Source organism: Dasypus novemcinctus, chromosome 5 (assembly GCF_030445035.2).
Source record: "Dasypus novemcinctus isolate mDasNov1 chromosome 5, mDasNov1.1.hap2, whole genome shotgun sequence".
In the NCBI taxonomy this organism is placed as follows: domain Eukaryota; kingdom Metazoa; phylum Chordata; class Mammalia; order Cingulata; family Dasypodidae; genus Dasypus; species Dasypus novemcinctus.
This window is the reverse complement of record NC_080677.1, coordinates 106,022,186-106,038,516: the sequence shown is the minus strand read 5'-3', so window position 1 is coordinate 106,038,516 and position 16,331 is coordinate 106,022,186. Positions and strand designations below refer to the sequence as shown.

General features: G+C 37.7%; 1 protein-coding gene across 4 annotated transcripts in view; it reads left to right on the top strand.

The window, feature by feature from the left end:
• The first annotated feature begins 5,529 nt into the window (after positions 1–5,529).
• ZNF800 (zinc finger protein 800) overlaps positions 5,530–16,331 on the top strand; it is a 57,570-nt gene continuing 46,768 nt past the window's right edge. For 3 of the 4 annotated variants that reach the window (XM_023582563.3, XM_058297325.2, XM_071215260.1), the window contains exons 1-3: positions 5,530–6,187; positions 6,677–6,795; positions 13,022–13,117. In XM_023582563.3, coding sequence (XP_023438331.2) covers positions 6,735–6,795; positions 13,022–13,117 — 157 coding nt within the window. In that variant the 5' untranslated portion in view covers positions 5,530–6,187; positions 6,677–6,734. Of the gene's footprint in view, positions 6,188–6,441; positions 6,582–6,676; positions 6,796–13,021; positions 13,118–16,331 lie in introns of those variants that run through there. The other variant, XM_058297324.2, reaches the window with a different exon arrangement.

The following is a 16,331-nucleotide window of genomic DNA, read 5'->3' as shown; positions in this document are numbered from 1 at the left end:
TATGGTTTTTAAGTTAAATTTGCATACATTGAAAACTTCAGGGTTCCAATTTTAACTAATGCACCCTTGTAACCTACACTCCTTTCATCTCCCCAAATACCCCTGTGTCCCATACAGACTCCTACACAGTTTAGCTACTTCTTTGCTTTGTTGATTTCTGCAAAGGGTGAGAAATCCAGTGTGTTTGGAGCATAAAATGCATGAGGTTGTAGGAGGAAAGATATAGTAATATTTATTGTACTATGTGCCAGGTGCTGCTGGGTATTTTATCCATTAACTGATTTGCCACAACTTTGAAAGTTGAGGAAATAGAAGTTCAAGGAAGGTTCACACTTGCTGGATTAACATACAGATTTTTCTGACTGCAAAACCTAAGCTCTTTTTTTACGAATGCTTCTTGGTAAGATTTGACTTATTCAAGTAGGCACTTGGCAGTCAACTGGGACTTTAAATTAAGGAGTAACATTATCAGATTTGTTCGGATTATAATTCTATTGATAGTGTGTAATATTAGAATGAGGGAGATATTAGCGGTAGGGAGACCACAGAGGTGGTTATTGTCATGGTTCAGAGATGGGGTTTTGGACTGCAAGATTGATGGCGTATATGGTGGGAAGGAACTGTACTACCCATACCTTTCTGATGCATCACTAAAAGCTTATGGTGCTAGGTTGGACAATGGGGATAAGAGAGATGAGAAATTTTGTGCAGGTAATTTTCAGTACTTTGCATCTTTGCATATGCTCCTCTCTGTGACTAAGATTTCTACCTTGAAAGATTGAATGGATAGCAACATTGTTGATTAAAATTAGGAAGGACGTTTGATGAGAAGTTCAGTTTTAGTCCTGTTACTTATGAGAAGTCTGGGGGAAATTAAGAAGATCTTTCTCATGAGCAGCTAGAAATATATTTCAGAGGCACCAGGGGCAGGTCTGAGATGGAGATAAAATTTCAGGAATCATCAGAAATATGTGACTTGAGGCACAGGCTTTGGACTCACACAGACCTAGGTATAAATCCTAGCTCAGACACTAATTAGCTGTTTCCCTATTTGTAAAATGGGATCTCTTAACCCAGGATCTAAGGATTCAATGAAAAATTATAAAATACTTGGCACATTGTCTGAGTTCAGTAAGTGACAAAATTATCATTAGCCATTATCATTAGATGACAATACAGACTTTCTTATGAAAAACCCCACTATACAAAAAACATTTTTCACCCAAATATTTCACTTAAATGCCATATGAAATGCATCTGAATGGAAGACCTGTAAGGTACGTAAGGTTTAGTGTCCGCAGCCAGCTAGATGGAAGTGTTATTGTGTCACCTGGCCAGCAAGATCTAAGTGTGCCTTTAGCACCATGAATGGAAGATATATAGCCATGTGAGGGTTGTCTCAGTACACAGTTTATCTTCAAGGCAGCAACTCCATTGCAACCTACTCCTCACCCTCCTTAATTTCCTTCAATTTTTCCTTCAAATTTTGTAAAAAGGAGGAGAGGGAGGAAAAAGGGGAAAAAAAAAATTTCAAACCAAACGAAAAGAAAAAAAAATTATAGAAAAAACTAAATGAACCAGGTTATCTATAGCAGAGTTGCTCCAAGGAGAAAACAGAGGTCAATTAATTAACATAAGCATTTTAGGGGAAGCAATATCTACTTTTCTTATCTTATATTTTGCTTGCACAATACCTTGGTGTTAAGTTCCATATAATTGAAAATAGATCAACAGTTTAATAGGTTCTAAATATGTTGGAACATAATTGTGGGTTTATTATTTGTGTTGTAAAGTGTCACATTATAATCAAAGCTAGCAAATTCTTGATCACAGTGTCTAGGAACTATAATTGCTTCTGCTTGATGTTAGGTTTTTATGTTGTGTTTAAGTAGTGGGTTCTATTTAAAACAGATGGGATATTAAGCATGGATCTTACAGAAAGCAATAGTATGATGGGAAAAACAGGGCCAGTGAGGAAATTTAAGGAATCATTTAAGTTTATCTGTAAAAGACCATCAAATTGACCCTTTTGGTCAGTTTAAAGAATAGGTTTGAATAGTTTCCCTGTTTTGCTGGTTTTAAAGTTTAAAGAATAGATTTAATTGATATTTTCTTGTTTTCCTGATCTAAAAGGCATCATCTTGCATTAAACAAAACCAAACAAAAAAATAAAAATAAACACTTAGCAGCTTTAATAGCTATTACTATTAATATTAAATACTATATAATACTATATAAAAGTAATTATATAATGTGATAGACTGTATGTGAATATTACAGTAATTCCTTCCATTGCTATATGCTTATTCCTTTGTGGTATGACTTTGCTGCTCTTTCCATTCAGAAGGGTTGTCAATCCCTCTCTACTTGCTGAATCTGTGCTGGCCTTATGACTTGGTGAGACTAAGAATGCAGAAGTGATGTTATGCAACTTTTAAGTGTAGGGCCTCCAGAGGTATTGCAGCTTCTGCTCTTTACCCTTTTTGTATGCTGCCACCATATAAAGAAGCCCAGGCAAGTCTCATTGAGGATGAAAACTTATGAAGAGAGAAAGATCCAGTTGAGTCTACACCAACTGGCAGCTTTGTGAGCCCAAGTCAAGCCGCAGATGACTGCAGCAGCTGCATGAGTGACCCCAGACAAGGCCTGGTGAAATTATTGATCTACAGATTTGAGAGCACATGAAATGGTTTTAAGCTATTAATTTTGGAGTAGTTTGTCACACAGTAATAATATATATGTGCAGATATATAGATGTGGGTAGTGTTCCTTTATCCTGAGGGCAGGAGAAAATAATTTTAACCTGTGAATTGGACTTAGGTTAATCCTTAGGACATACTTCCAGAATTTAAGGATCAAAAAGCAATGTAATAAAGTGTCAGTGAAAAGGCATGTGATGGTTTGTGTGTAGTATTTTTAGAGTCACGATAATTCTAGATGCTATCCAAAGTCTTAACTCTAGAACCCTGTGAATATTCAGTTAGATTCTTGTGATTTAGCAATTCTTATTTCCACTTTATGAATTTTAATACCTTTGACTGCCAGAATCTACTGCCTCATCATTCACAGTGCATGACAATGTAAATCCTAAACAGCTATGGTATAATATAGGCAAGACAGTATAGGCAATAGAGCATAATGGCTAAATTTATGAGTTCCAGAGCCATACTGCTGGAGTTCAAATGCTGACCTATCTACCAGCAGTAATCTTGATAAATTAGTTTCTTTGCCTCAGTTTCCCCACTTGTAAAATGAGAGAACAACAAAACTTTATTGGAGTATTGATAGGAATAAGTGAATTAATACTTAAGTTTAAAACATTAACTAAAAAATGTCAAATATTAGTATTATTGTTAAAATAGGGATAATCTGGGACCTAAATCCCAGTTGTTAAAGACCTTGGACAAATCACATAACCTCTCTGGATCTCAGGTTCCTCTTCTATAAAATGAGGTTCACTAGATACTTTCTGGATTTGTTTCTTTGTCTATAAAATAAGGCTAACTAGATAACTTCCATGGTTTCTTTTCAGCTTTAATATTCTGATTCAGTGCTTAATATTTTTCCCACATGCATTCTAGTATTGTATCTAATTCTAATTTTTCAAAGACTGCCTAAAACATTAAGCAATTTTGAGGACTCCAGTAATGGCCACTTTGAACTGAAGTATAAATAACACTGCATTTACTAACAAAACGTTTAAAATAAAAATTTTACTTATATCTGGTCAACAAATATAACTCTCAGATACCTGAAGCAATGCTTTTTCTTATGGAAATTTATAACTGTATATTCATTTTTTACCTGTGATAAATAGGATTACTATATAAAAGTTGGAAAAGATCCTACAAAAATTAAGAAAATATTTTACCTCAAATTTTACCATGCCAAGTCTCCACTGCTAAAATTTTGGTCTATTTCCTTTCCTTCTCTCTTCACTGCAATTTTGGAGTGGCATTAATATTGTGTATTTAAGTTTTTATTCTATTTTTGTACTTTGGTATTCTATAATCACTTTTTACATTATAGAGTTCTTACTGACTTTTAAAATGGTTTTAAAGTTTTAAATGCTTAATTTAGAAATTATGTATAAAATGTATAAAAGAACTTAAGAAAAATAAAAATCACAATTCCACCCCAAAGACAAACCACGACTAAACCATCACATAAAATATTTCAATTTTGTTCACACATAGTACATACAATTATACAAAATGTGATTTTTATTGGCTGCATAACAAACACCATTACATGGATGTATCATAATTTATTTCATATTGATTTCTAAACTGTGACATATCTTTATATCTTAGTTTGATTTTGGGTGAAGCTTCATAAAAAATGGATAAAAAGATCATACATGTGACTGGGTAATGTGTGTGTAGAATGTACAGTATGTGGAATTCCTCTGAAAAAGTCATTTTTCTATTCCTTTTCTGTCACCTCCATACTCGAACTCAAGACCTATGCAAATGCTCCATTCAACATTTTTACAATAACACATTTATCAATTTACTGGACCTACTACAAACCTCCCTTTGAATTTTGAAAATGGACTTTACTTTTTTCTTCCAAAATACACCCAGAGCCTATCTACTAAACGTTGTGGTTCCGGGATCCCTCTAACTGGCAGATTAGACAATTGAGGTTAAGTTTTCAGCGAGTCTGTGGGAAAGGTAAACAAGGCGAATGGGCTTTTTTCACTTTAAAATTTCCTGACCAACAGTGTAAGCATATTTGCTTCAGATTATTATGAACAAGAATTCCATTCTAGGAGTGGGGGAGAAGGCGGGAGAGGTGGTTCCCCTGACCCCAAGAACTGCGCTCCGGTTTGCTGAATTTGACGCTCTACTGCGACCTTCGGGGATTTTCCAAGCAGGATGCGGACGCCCCAGTAGAGAGAAAGTGCGCACTGCCCACGTGACCCAACTTCAAGTTCAGGTTTCAGAAGCCGAGCGCTGATGGAATAAATGAAAATCTACTACAGATTTCTACCCAAGAGCCTGATTTAAAAACAAATAAACCAAAACCCACTTTCTGAGAGGTACACTTGGAAAACTGTTGGCTGAAAAACGCTCAACTTGTACCATTTATAAATGCATCGACAACCCTTTTGGAATTACTACTTACGGCTTATATATTTGCAAAGCCTCTTCCCATAGTTCTTTCCTGTGCTTTTCCAACCCTCCCACAGAGTTTCAGTTCCATTGAAAGGAGAAAAAGCGATAGCAACAGTTTGGTTGCTGAGCAGCTCGTTTTCCGAGCGCGAACGCCGCGCCAGGGCCCTTCACACCTTTATGCGCGCGCAACCCAGGGCTTCGGCTCCTCGTCGGCCAGCCGGTGGGCGGGCGAGTGGCGGGCCCGAGACCCCGGCCGCGGCTCCCTCCCTCCGCTCGGCGGTGCCAAGCGCGTCGCGTAGCCTCCCCACTGCCGGGGGTGCGGGGCCAGGCGCATGCGCGCGGCGCTCCCGGGCGTGCCGGCCACACTCCCCCCACCCACTCCGTGAGCTTGTCACTTCCTGCCCTCGCCCCATCTCCGTCCGGGGTCAGTCAGTCGCTGCCTGTCGCTGCTGGAGCGTCTCTGCTTCCCCCTTCGTACCCGCTCTGCGGCGGTAGCTTGGGCTCTTTGGGGAGGGGGGAGACAGAGAAAGAGAGAGACTGACAATAAAGTTTCCTGAAACAACAACTACTACCCAAAGGGCAAGGCGGGGGAAAACCCCCATCCTTTCCCGCCCCTCTCCTAAAGCCTGAGGGACCGTTGCAGGTGGAGCGGCACTGGGGGGAGCCGGGCTTCGGCGGCAGCCGTTGCCCGGGCGAGGGGCGCCTCAGGTCCTGTGCGCTCCTGTTCCGGCTCCTTCGGTGGCGGCGACGGCTGTTGCGGGGCGGCTCCTCCTGTCAACTGCCTGCGCCCGCGCGCCGCCTGCCCGGCTCCACAGCGCGGAGGACGCCGTGAGCTGCCGTCGCCGTCGCCTCGGGCCGCTGAGGGACTGGTGAGCTGTGGCGCTTCCGCGTCAGGGCCGGCGGGGACTCTTTGGGAGCGCGTCGGGCCCGAACCCTGGTTCTCTTCGCGAGGTCTGCGGAGGCTGCGCCAGGTGGGGCCCGAAGCCGCCTCCCACGCCAGGCTGTCCCCGCGCGGCTGCCCGGCCTGCCTGCCTTCTGCCGGCCCGCCAGCTCGCCCTAGGAGTTAAGTAAGTTGGGCGCACTTGGCTTTGGGGACGGAGACTCGCGCAGGGAGACCCTAAAGCACGTGCGTGGCGGGCGGGCGCGGCGCGGGGCGGCCGCCGGCCGGAGCCGCTCGTCGGTGTGCCGCGCTCCACAGCCCGGTTGTCTCCCTAGCTGGGACGCCCGGCTGTGGCCGTCGCGCTCCTCGCCTCCCTCCCCGCGCGCGCCCGCCGGGGACGGCGAGGGCGCCGTCGCCGTCCGCGCAGCCGGCTGGGCCCTCGCGCTGCGCGCCGGGAGGCTGCGTTTCCGGGTAGGGTGATGAACCTGTGCGGGGAGTTGTGGCCTAAGAAGGGTTAGTGCGTTTCTTTTCTTTTCTTTTTCTAAAGAAGAAGATGCAGGTCGGTGAAAGGAAAGTGTTGGGTAGGTGAAGGGAAGGTATCTGGAAAACGCTGCCAAACCCCCCCCCCCCCCCAGTAAGTCCTGGGTGAATGACGGGTTTGTGCTTCTTTTAACAGCTAATCCGCAATGAAGAGCTTCTTACTGTAAAAGGAAAATAGGTTGCGGCCACTGAAAATGCCTTTAAGGGACAAATACTGTCAGACTGACCACCATCATCACGGATGCTGTGAACCAGGTATATATACCATTTTTCTTATATAGCTACTTTGTCCTGCATCAGAGCGACTACTTTTTGCTCCTAGTTTTCTTTTCCTCCTGCTCAAGAACTCATTCTTAAGTAAGCAGGCTATAATTTTCCCCAGCATTAAACCAGTTATGAAGCTAAAAGCTTGTACAAACAAGAGGTCTCTTCTCCTTGATCCCTTAAAAGAAATACTGCAAGTGTCACCCTAAATATTTTCCACAAGATCAGTCGCTCAGTCCTTTTTCCTTCTCTTTCAAGGCTTCCTGCAGTTAGTGGTATATCCCCATGCTCTCTGAATGTTTAAAACTGAAGAGAAAGGAAAAAAAAAATAGGTAGCAGATGACTAGTGTTTATCTTTGTGAAAATCATTTCACTTTAAAGTTTGAAGAATCAGAAGTTTCCTATGCATTTATATCAGAGAATATCTCTGAAAGTCTAAAAATAAGTTTAATTGAGGTTAAAAGTTTTTTGAACTCAACCTGTTGGGAGAATTAGGTTTCCTAAATTAGTACAACCTTTAAGCAACTTTTCTTGGACAGAATATAATTCTGTTGCAAAATAAAAAATGTCCTGATTATTCAGATAGAATACCTAAGTATTTTTAGGGTATTTTATTCAGTGGAACTTTTTTGAGTTGAATTTATGAAATGAAAAAGTTGTTTGAAGGAGTTTTATAAAGAATATTAACAAACTTTAATTTGAGAAATGTGATATATAAACTATTGGCAGTTGTCCTGTTTGTTAGAATTTTGGTGTACTTTGTCATGAACATTTGGAGGTACATCTTAAAAGGGAACCGTTGAATACATGTTGTCACTAAACCATATAAAAGTTATTCTGTTATATTTAAAAGCAGGTGCTTTTTTTGTTAACCTAAAAGTTATTAGGACTTCTTATATTCTTGCTTGCTTTTTGTAGTAGTTTTTTAACTGTAGTGATGTATGTGGTAGGTTTTTATCAGAGTTCATTTTAAGTAATTTTTGATTAATGGGAAAAAGGGACCATGGTAAGAGGAAGAACTTCCATTTTCAGAAAACTCTGGTACTCATGAGAATAAAATTTCTATTATGACCTACCCTCGCTGCACTTTGCTGAGGTTGGAAATAATGCACCTCTACCAATAAAACAGGATGGGATACAGTTTCTTTCAAGTGCTGTCATCTCTGCTCCTTCTAACTTTCAGCATCCTTATACACTGCATATTTTATATATTTGAAATGAAATATCACGTTTTACAAAATTTGATTTTAGTTTGCTAGTTTTGAAGTACAAAGATGTGAAAACCTTTTATACTTGTGTTACACTGAACTTTTATTCTAGTTTTTTTCTGAGACTACTTCAAGTCATTTCTTTAAGTTGAATTAGTTAATGAAATCTTATTTGGTAAGAAGTTTATTTGTTCATTTGTGCAATTCATTTATTTAACAAATTATGATTGCACACCTATTAGATTCCAGACACTATCCAAGACCATGAAGAGATAAAAGTTGAAGAAGACAGAGTTCTCTCCTCACAAACTTACCAGTGGGAAGAGACAGAAATAAGTCAACAAATAAACAAGATAATTTGTGACTATGCCATATTTAGTGTATTTTGATAATTAAAGTTTTCTTTTTTTTTTTTCTTTTTTTTTTTTTTTATTGACTTTGTAATAATATTACATCAAAAATATATATGTGAGGTCCCATTCAACCCCGCTCCCCCACCCCCCCCCTCTCCCCCCCCAACAACACTCGTTCCCATCATCATGACACATCCATTGGATTTGGTAAGTACATCTTTGGGCACCTCTGCACCTCATAGTCAGTGGTCCACATCATGGCCCATACTCTCCTCTCCTCCATTCCATCCAGTGGGCCCTGTGAGGATTTACAATGTCCGGTGATTGCCTCTGAAGCACCATCCAGGGCAGCTCCATGTCCCAAAGACACCTCCACCTCTCATCTCTTCCTGCCTTTCCCCATACCCATCGTCCACCATGTCCACTTTTCTCAATCCAATACCACCTCTTCTATGTGGACATTGGATTGGTTGTGTCCATTGCACCTCTATGTCAAGAGGAGGCTCAAATTCCACATGGATGCTGGATGCAATCCTCCCATTTTCAGTTGTAATCACTCTAGGCTCCATGGTGTGGTGATTGTCCTTCTTCAACTCCATCTTAGCTGAGTGTGGTAAGTCCAATAAATCAGATTGTAGGTGCTGGAGTCTGTTGAGGTTCAGGACCTGGCCATCACATTGTCAGTCCAGAGATTCAAATCCCCTAAATATATCTTAAATCCCAACGTTAACTGCACCTCCAGCACATTAGCATGAAAGTCTTATGAAGGGAGATCCCATCTGAGTCCAGATTCATCACACATAAACACCATTTCTAAAGAGGGGCCATCTGCCCTGGTAGTTAACCCCATCGGCCATGGCCATAACTCTCATGGGTCTCTTTAGCCTTCAAAGGAACCAATATCTAGGGGTTGTATCTGCTTTATCTGTCTCTCTGACTCTGCTCAGTTGTGCATGAGGGCAATCCTTCTGCCAGCCTCCAGACTCTTTTTTAGAAACTCGTAGCCATATAAACTCATTTCTCCTTTCCATTTCCCCCTTACTTTAGGTCAAACAGCATTTTAAACTCATGTTATTTTATGTAGACATGGATATTCTGCTGATCCGCATTGAACCTTCCGTATAAGGTCCTTTTCCAGTTGCATCATCAGTTGGTATTTGATAGTGGTCCCTCATTGCCAGGGAGGCTCGTCCCCGGGTGTCATGTCCCACGCTGGAGGGAAGGCATTGCATTTACATGCTGAGTTTGGCTTCGAGTTTAAAGTTTTCTTGAGACTTTAATACCTTTTAAAAGATGTTTTCCAGAGCTCAACTTTTTAAAGTTTATTAAAACTTTTTTTTTCCCTCCTTCTTTAGCAAGAAATCCAATAAATTGCATTAATTTAAGATTCTCATCTTTTAGTAGAAGCTTTTTCCATGCAGTTTATATTTCAGAACATTAGGTCAAAAGTACTTACTTTGCTTTCTTGGTTTTATTTAAACACTTTGTAAGGGTTTAGTTCTATCCTAGTTCAAAGGAAAGCTATAAGCTTGATAACTTACAGGGCAGTACATTGTCATTATTTCAGGGAAACGTGTGTACTCTGGGAGGATGTTTCCAGGTCTGAAAGGAGTATGTGTGATAGTTTTTAAAAGCAGGTGCCCCCAGATGAAGAGAAGAAAAAATGGTGCTTGAGAAATTCTTTTAATGGATTCTCCTGAGAGGTTTGTACTTACTTGTATTATGGACTGTGTTTGAGTTCTTGGATGAGAGCAGTATATTCCTGAGAAGGACTTTGTGTCTTGATAGGATGGGACAATTTGTATTTAAGGGTAGTGTTTTAAACCTGTCAGTGTATATAAAGTGTTTTCTTAGTTATGTTTATGAATTTTTTAATAGAAATTTTCAAACTTTCACAGGTAGAGAGAAAGGTATAAGGAACTTGATGTAACTGTCACACAACTTCATCAGTTAATAAATACATGGATACTCTCTTTTTATCTATATTCTCCCAGCCCTACTCCATTCTCCACCTTCCAACTACTTATTCCAACCCACAGTTATTTTGAAACAAATACCAGATATCATAAATAAAAGGGTTTTTAAAGAGGCTTTTCCTCAGGTAGGAGAGACTCTTAAAAAAATGGGTGTTTTATTCTGGGAAGTGTGCTATTGGAAGGATTGTAGAGAAAGATGTCGATGTTTGAAGGTTTGGGTTTTTGGTTGGAGGGAGATGCTGTATTTTTTCTAAATGGTCATGTAACCTGGATGGGTCTGATCTTGAGAAGGATGATAGAATATGTAGGAGGAAGTTTTATAAAAAATATTAATATGTAAAGTTTTCACATGAAGAAAGAATTATCTATTTACAGTGGGAGCTACACAGATATATATACCAAGTGGATGTGTCCAGGCACAGTTTAACTGACCTTGGGATTACTTTGAAAGTTGTCTCAGGATAGAAATATATGTGTTGTGGAGGTAGCAGTATTCTGAGGGTGATGGGTAAAAAATTTTGCTCTATTGTCTGTATAATCAGGTTTTGTCATGTGGATGTGAAAGTTGGTATATATAGTGAAAGCTGGTGTAGATAGAAAATTTTCTGGAGCATATATCTAAGTGAGGACAGGGAGCTCTACAGAGAAGTCTCCGCTTTTCCGCATATCTTTCCTTATTCGTTACTGATTTTTCATTCTCCCTTTCCAGAATTCTTGCCACGTAAAGAGCCAGAAGTTGACATTTTCAGTTCTTTACAATCGTATGAATTTCCCCCTCTTTTGTTATTTTTTTGTACTTTTCAGTTGCTATAATGTACAGATACTGAAAAGAGATCCATCTAATCCAAATAAATCTATTTGCAAATTTTCTGCTATTGTGTCTCTACGGGGTTAGTTGTTGTTCTTCTTTTAGATTTTGAAAAAAGATTTTTCAGTTTTTGGTGCCAGAAAGCAATTGATTTGTATGTGGTTGTGGTGGTGGTAGTGGTGGTGATGATTATGATAGAACATTTATTGAATACTTATTATATTCCAGGCTCTGTGTTAAGCATTAGCCCATTTAATTCTCATACAACCCTATGATTTAGGTACTTTTGTTATTCCCATTTTAAAGATGAGAGAATAGAGATCAGAGATTTTAATTTGCCCTGGTCTCATCTATTAAATGGCAGAAAAGGGATTTAAATGCAGGCAGTCCAGATCTGGAGTCTAAGTTCTTAATCATTGCAATGTAGTGCCAGTATCAGATGTTCTCAAAATGAGTTGTATGTGTATCCACTTAATTCATTAAAATACCCCCAAAGTATCTCTTAAAATTGGGAAAATTTGGCTTAATGAAATGATTTGGTAATGAAACATAGTTTTTCCTATGTGTGTACACTGAGCAGAAGACTTGAAGCTTAAACGGGAGCCTTAAGGCTGTGTGAATATACATTGCACATGGACTTGAGCCCATCTTATTGCTTCATACCAAGGGGCACCTGGGTTATGATAGTAATAGTTGAATAGAATATTAGAGTATATTTTTAAAAAGAGGTAGTTAAAATGGCCAGTTTTTCTTAACTACAGTCTTCACTCTTTATATGATAACTAATGGAAAAACTCAGTTTTCCTTTTCAGTTCCCGTGTTTCATATTGCCGTAATCTAATTTATTATATGTTTTTACTACTAATGTGAGGATTTTGGAAAGTAGGAATGATGCAGACCTCTGTTTTTGAAAGGAAAAGTTTTATTTTTAAAATGGAGATACTATTTTTACTGATTATAAAAATGTGTTCATTTTAAAATGCAAATAAGTACAGAGGTGTGAGGAGAAAGTGACAATCATCCAACCTGACAGAACTTCTGTTAAGTTTTGTGGGTATCCCCCCAGACTGTTGTGTTTATATTAGCATCAATACATATGCATTTATATACATATAAATGTAAATTTATGTATTTTCTGTATCTGTCTACAAATGTATCAGTATAAATGAGATCATACCATTTCTATAGCCTGCGTTTGTTGCTTAACGATCTATTGTTGGCATCCTTTGTTGTAAATACATGTAGATCCAGTTGATGTTTTCTAACAGCTATGAGGCATTTTGTTGTATGAACATTGTGTTGTATGGAATGCAAGTTTATTTAATCTCTTCCCTTTGAAAGACTTAGAGTTTAAAAATATTTTCAATTGTATGCAGTGCTACAGTGAACATTCTTACGTATCTCTCATTGTGCACTTGTACAGTTGTTTCCTTAGGCAGTGGTTTTTGAGTTTTACTCTCATAATTGCCCACAGAGTTGTACTGAAGTGTCCAGAGGGTTTTGGAATGGCTTATGAGGTATGGCTAGGTTACCATTTTCCTAGGATTTTAGTTAAATATAGTGGTTCCTCTTCAAGGGGTATAAAAGACAATAACAAATTAGTACAGTCTTTCCATTCGAACCTAATATTTGCCCTTAGTTACCCTTAATTTAGCCATGAATTGAGGACAATCTTAATTGTTTTCATTCCTCCCATTGTTTTATTTTGTCTTACAAAGATGATGGTGAATATTATATATAAATATATATATATATACAAGTGTACTTATCATTTACCTAATTGTTAGCAAACCATTGTTTTACCTCAATAGTAAATGATTTAAATAACCCTTTTTTTGTGGGGATTGGGGTGGGTGTTTGTCTTCCATGTAGTTTATATCCTGGAACCTGGAGATCCTCCTTTGTTACAGCAACCACTACAGACATCCAAATCTGGTATTCAGCAAATAATTGAGTGCTTTCGATCAGGTATGAATGTTTTAGGATGTATTTTTAAATATTCACATAGTTAAAAACGACTAGAAGTCCTTAGAAACAATTAAAAAAAATTAAAATGTGTACATTGGTTTTCTTCTTAATACTTTTAATTGTCATTGTTTTTAAAAGTAGGTGAATAAATATTGACTTAGAGGTTATTTTTCAGTACTGTATATTATATATTAATTTAAAAGCCTATTTAATATAGTTTAAACAAGTACATTATGTGGTGTATTTGGTAGTAAAGCACCTCTTCCTCTTAAAGATCCTTTGTTATCATTTGGCATGTTCTTTATAAACTCTAAAAACAGTAAATTTTACTGGATCTTTATAAGCTCTGGCACAGTATATTATTTACTCAGAATGTCTGAGATGTCACTTATTCTAGATTAATTACCTTATCTCTATTTGTGTAACTTACCTCCTGCTTAACCCTAGAGTTTGTGGAGTATCACTATTTTTAAGAACACAAGATAGAATAAAGATTTATTCTAGCCCTGACATTTTCAGATATATTTGTTCAGGTTTTCTTCCTATAATATTATTATAAGAATGGGATATATAATAAATGTATTTGTGTATTTGCATTCCAGTGCTTTAAAATAAGTTTTGCTTACTGCGTATACATGATTGAGAACTGTTAGAATACCTGTGTTATCAGCAGGATCTTAAGTTGCTGTGATTCTTAAAAGTCCAGTTTTCCACCTCTTGTAGGTTTGGCTTCTCTGTCATTATAGACTGTTTAGTCAAATGTGAATAAGCAAACAGACATGACTGAGACACTTAACTGATGGACACCTAAAGGATTAGAATATCCTTTGCCATTATTTTAAAGCTTACTATCTTAATGAAAATTTTCTGACCTTCAAAGGGAAAGATAATTATATATGATCATCATTTTGTATTGTTGAGAAAATTTTTGAGGTGCTTGTTTTTAAATCATTGTGAAGAGAAAAGACAGAAATATCTTATAAGTCAAATTCTCCTATGGCAAATAGAGTTAAAAATAAAATTCTACTTATTAGGGGCAGTTTAAATATAATACATTTCTGGCCTAACAGAGGAATGGTTAGTTCTTGTAGTAAGACTTCGTTTTAGCTCCTTATTCTTTTAAGTGACTTTTAGAATGGAGATACAAGTTCTTTTTGTTCCTTCTAATGCCATGGAAATGAGAGTAAAAGCTTTTAATACCTAGTAATATTTTTTGTTACAGATTTCTTTTTTTAAACTTAGAATTTAGAATTAGTAAAGCTTTAGTTCATTATATAGTATCATTTGATCAAGGAAGTAGAATAAGTTAATTCGTAAATAATTTGTCTGGTAAAAAAAAGTCTTAACAAAATTCTGTACCCAAAATCTGTGTGTTTTTATTAACTTTGGAAGGTGACTATTTAAAAATAAAATTCATTTTTTTCTTACTGCACTATGGTCATACCTGTTTAACCTGTGTTTGCCATTTCTTTACTATCTAAAGGACTGTGAAATAGGTGATTTGAAATGGTATAATTTCAAAGTCATTTATGATTATCTTTTGAAATATGTTCTTTTATAAACCTCCCCAGAAAATTTACCTTCTGAATTTTTTATTAAGCAAATACTAAAAATGCTTTAATTTTAATTCTCTAATTACCCAATAGTTTAACTTAGAAGTGATTTAGAAGTATGCTGACTTGTACACAGAAACTATCTTTGGATTAAAAAAATTCTTCATTAATGCCTCATAACTAAGAAATTTTCTTTTTATAAAGACAGTAATCTCTTATGTATCTGGATAATCCAAAGTCTACTTAGGATCTTCTTTAGCCCTGAGATCCTCAAACCATGTCTGACTCAAATTTTGGAGTGGATGGGATAGAAGTTTAGGCCAGATTTCCTAGGGACTCAGATCCCTTTTTACCCTGAGACTCTTGTCAGTTCCTCCTTGCCCCGCCTCTGGTAGTGCTGGGTGACAGATATATGAAAATAGAACTCTGAAGTCCATGCTTTTGCTTTTGTTAACCTACAGAGACTTAAGTCAGGTTCAGCAGTATTCACGTATTAGAATATCTACCTTTATCTTCAGGTTCAGATACAAACGCTTTAGCTATTGTATCATCTCTAAGTGACTCTCTTTCTCCCTCCTATCCTCTGCTGTTCATGACCTGATATTAATTCTTACCCAATCTGGAAGTTCATAAAAGGTTTCTGTCTGAAGAAGGAGTTGACTCATTTAAAGTTCACTAATCTCATGTGTGTTATACTGACTGACTGACCAGTTTTGACCCATTCTTTTTGCCTCACACTTCAGCTTTTACTTTGATCTGTTTTCCTGGCTTTAGATTACAAATCCTTTTGATTTCTGATATCTTTTTTTCTAACTACTTGCCTTATATATTAATTTGAATAGACTCTTCTTTTTGGAATAAGTAATGCATGTCTGTGGTTTAAAAAACAAAACAAAAAAAGGAAGCACAAAAGGGTATAGAGCAAGAAGTAAGTCTTGTTACTATTTTGTCCCCGTTCCCTTTGCACGGGCAACCATTGCTGCAACGCCTTGTGTTTTCTCTTCCAGAGAACTTTTGTGCATATATAAGCTTACATCCCTCATTTTCTTCCTAATACAAATGGTAGTTATGTATCTTTGCTTTATTAACGGTGTAACAGTAGAGTTGACTTTTCATTAGTTCATAGATAAACTTTTTTTTTTTAAAGAAGGCTTCCTTTTTGGCCCTGACTGCAGACTCCCTTCTTTGTAATCCCTGGTGGTTGTCTGACTTGAGACCTGCTGTTTGATTTGAATCCCTGGCTTTCTGTATCCTTGACTGAGTACTGACTTTTTGTACTCCTTGACTAACTCTTTACTGGAGCCTTGCCTTGGCTGTATGATCCTTCTAGGATCACATTTGTCATTTAGTGTCTTCAAGTTTTCCTTCTTTCTGTTGTCTGTTTAGTTTATCTTCCTTCCTCCCTGAACTATTTGCCCAAACTAATACTAAATTTTAAATAGTTAAAAATATATATATATACTACTATTATTTATTAAAATTAACTTGAGTTTAGGATTCTTTCTTAGTCTCATAGTCTTCTGGTAAAGACCCAAGGAGCAATGAAATGTCCTAAGATTAGAAAACACAAAATTGGGGGAGGGGGAAGGAATAACCATTTGCCTGGTATTCAAAACCAATCTCTAATATGAAGTTGATATTACCTTTTAAATTCTTGAAAT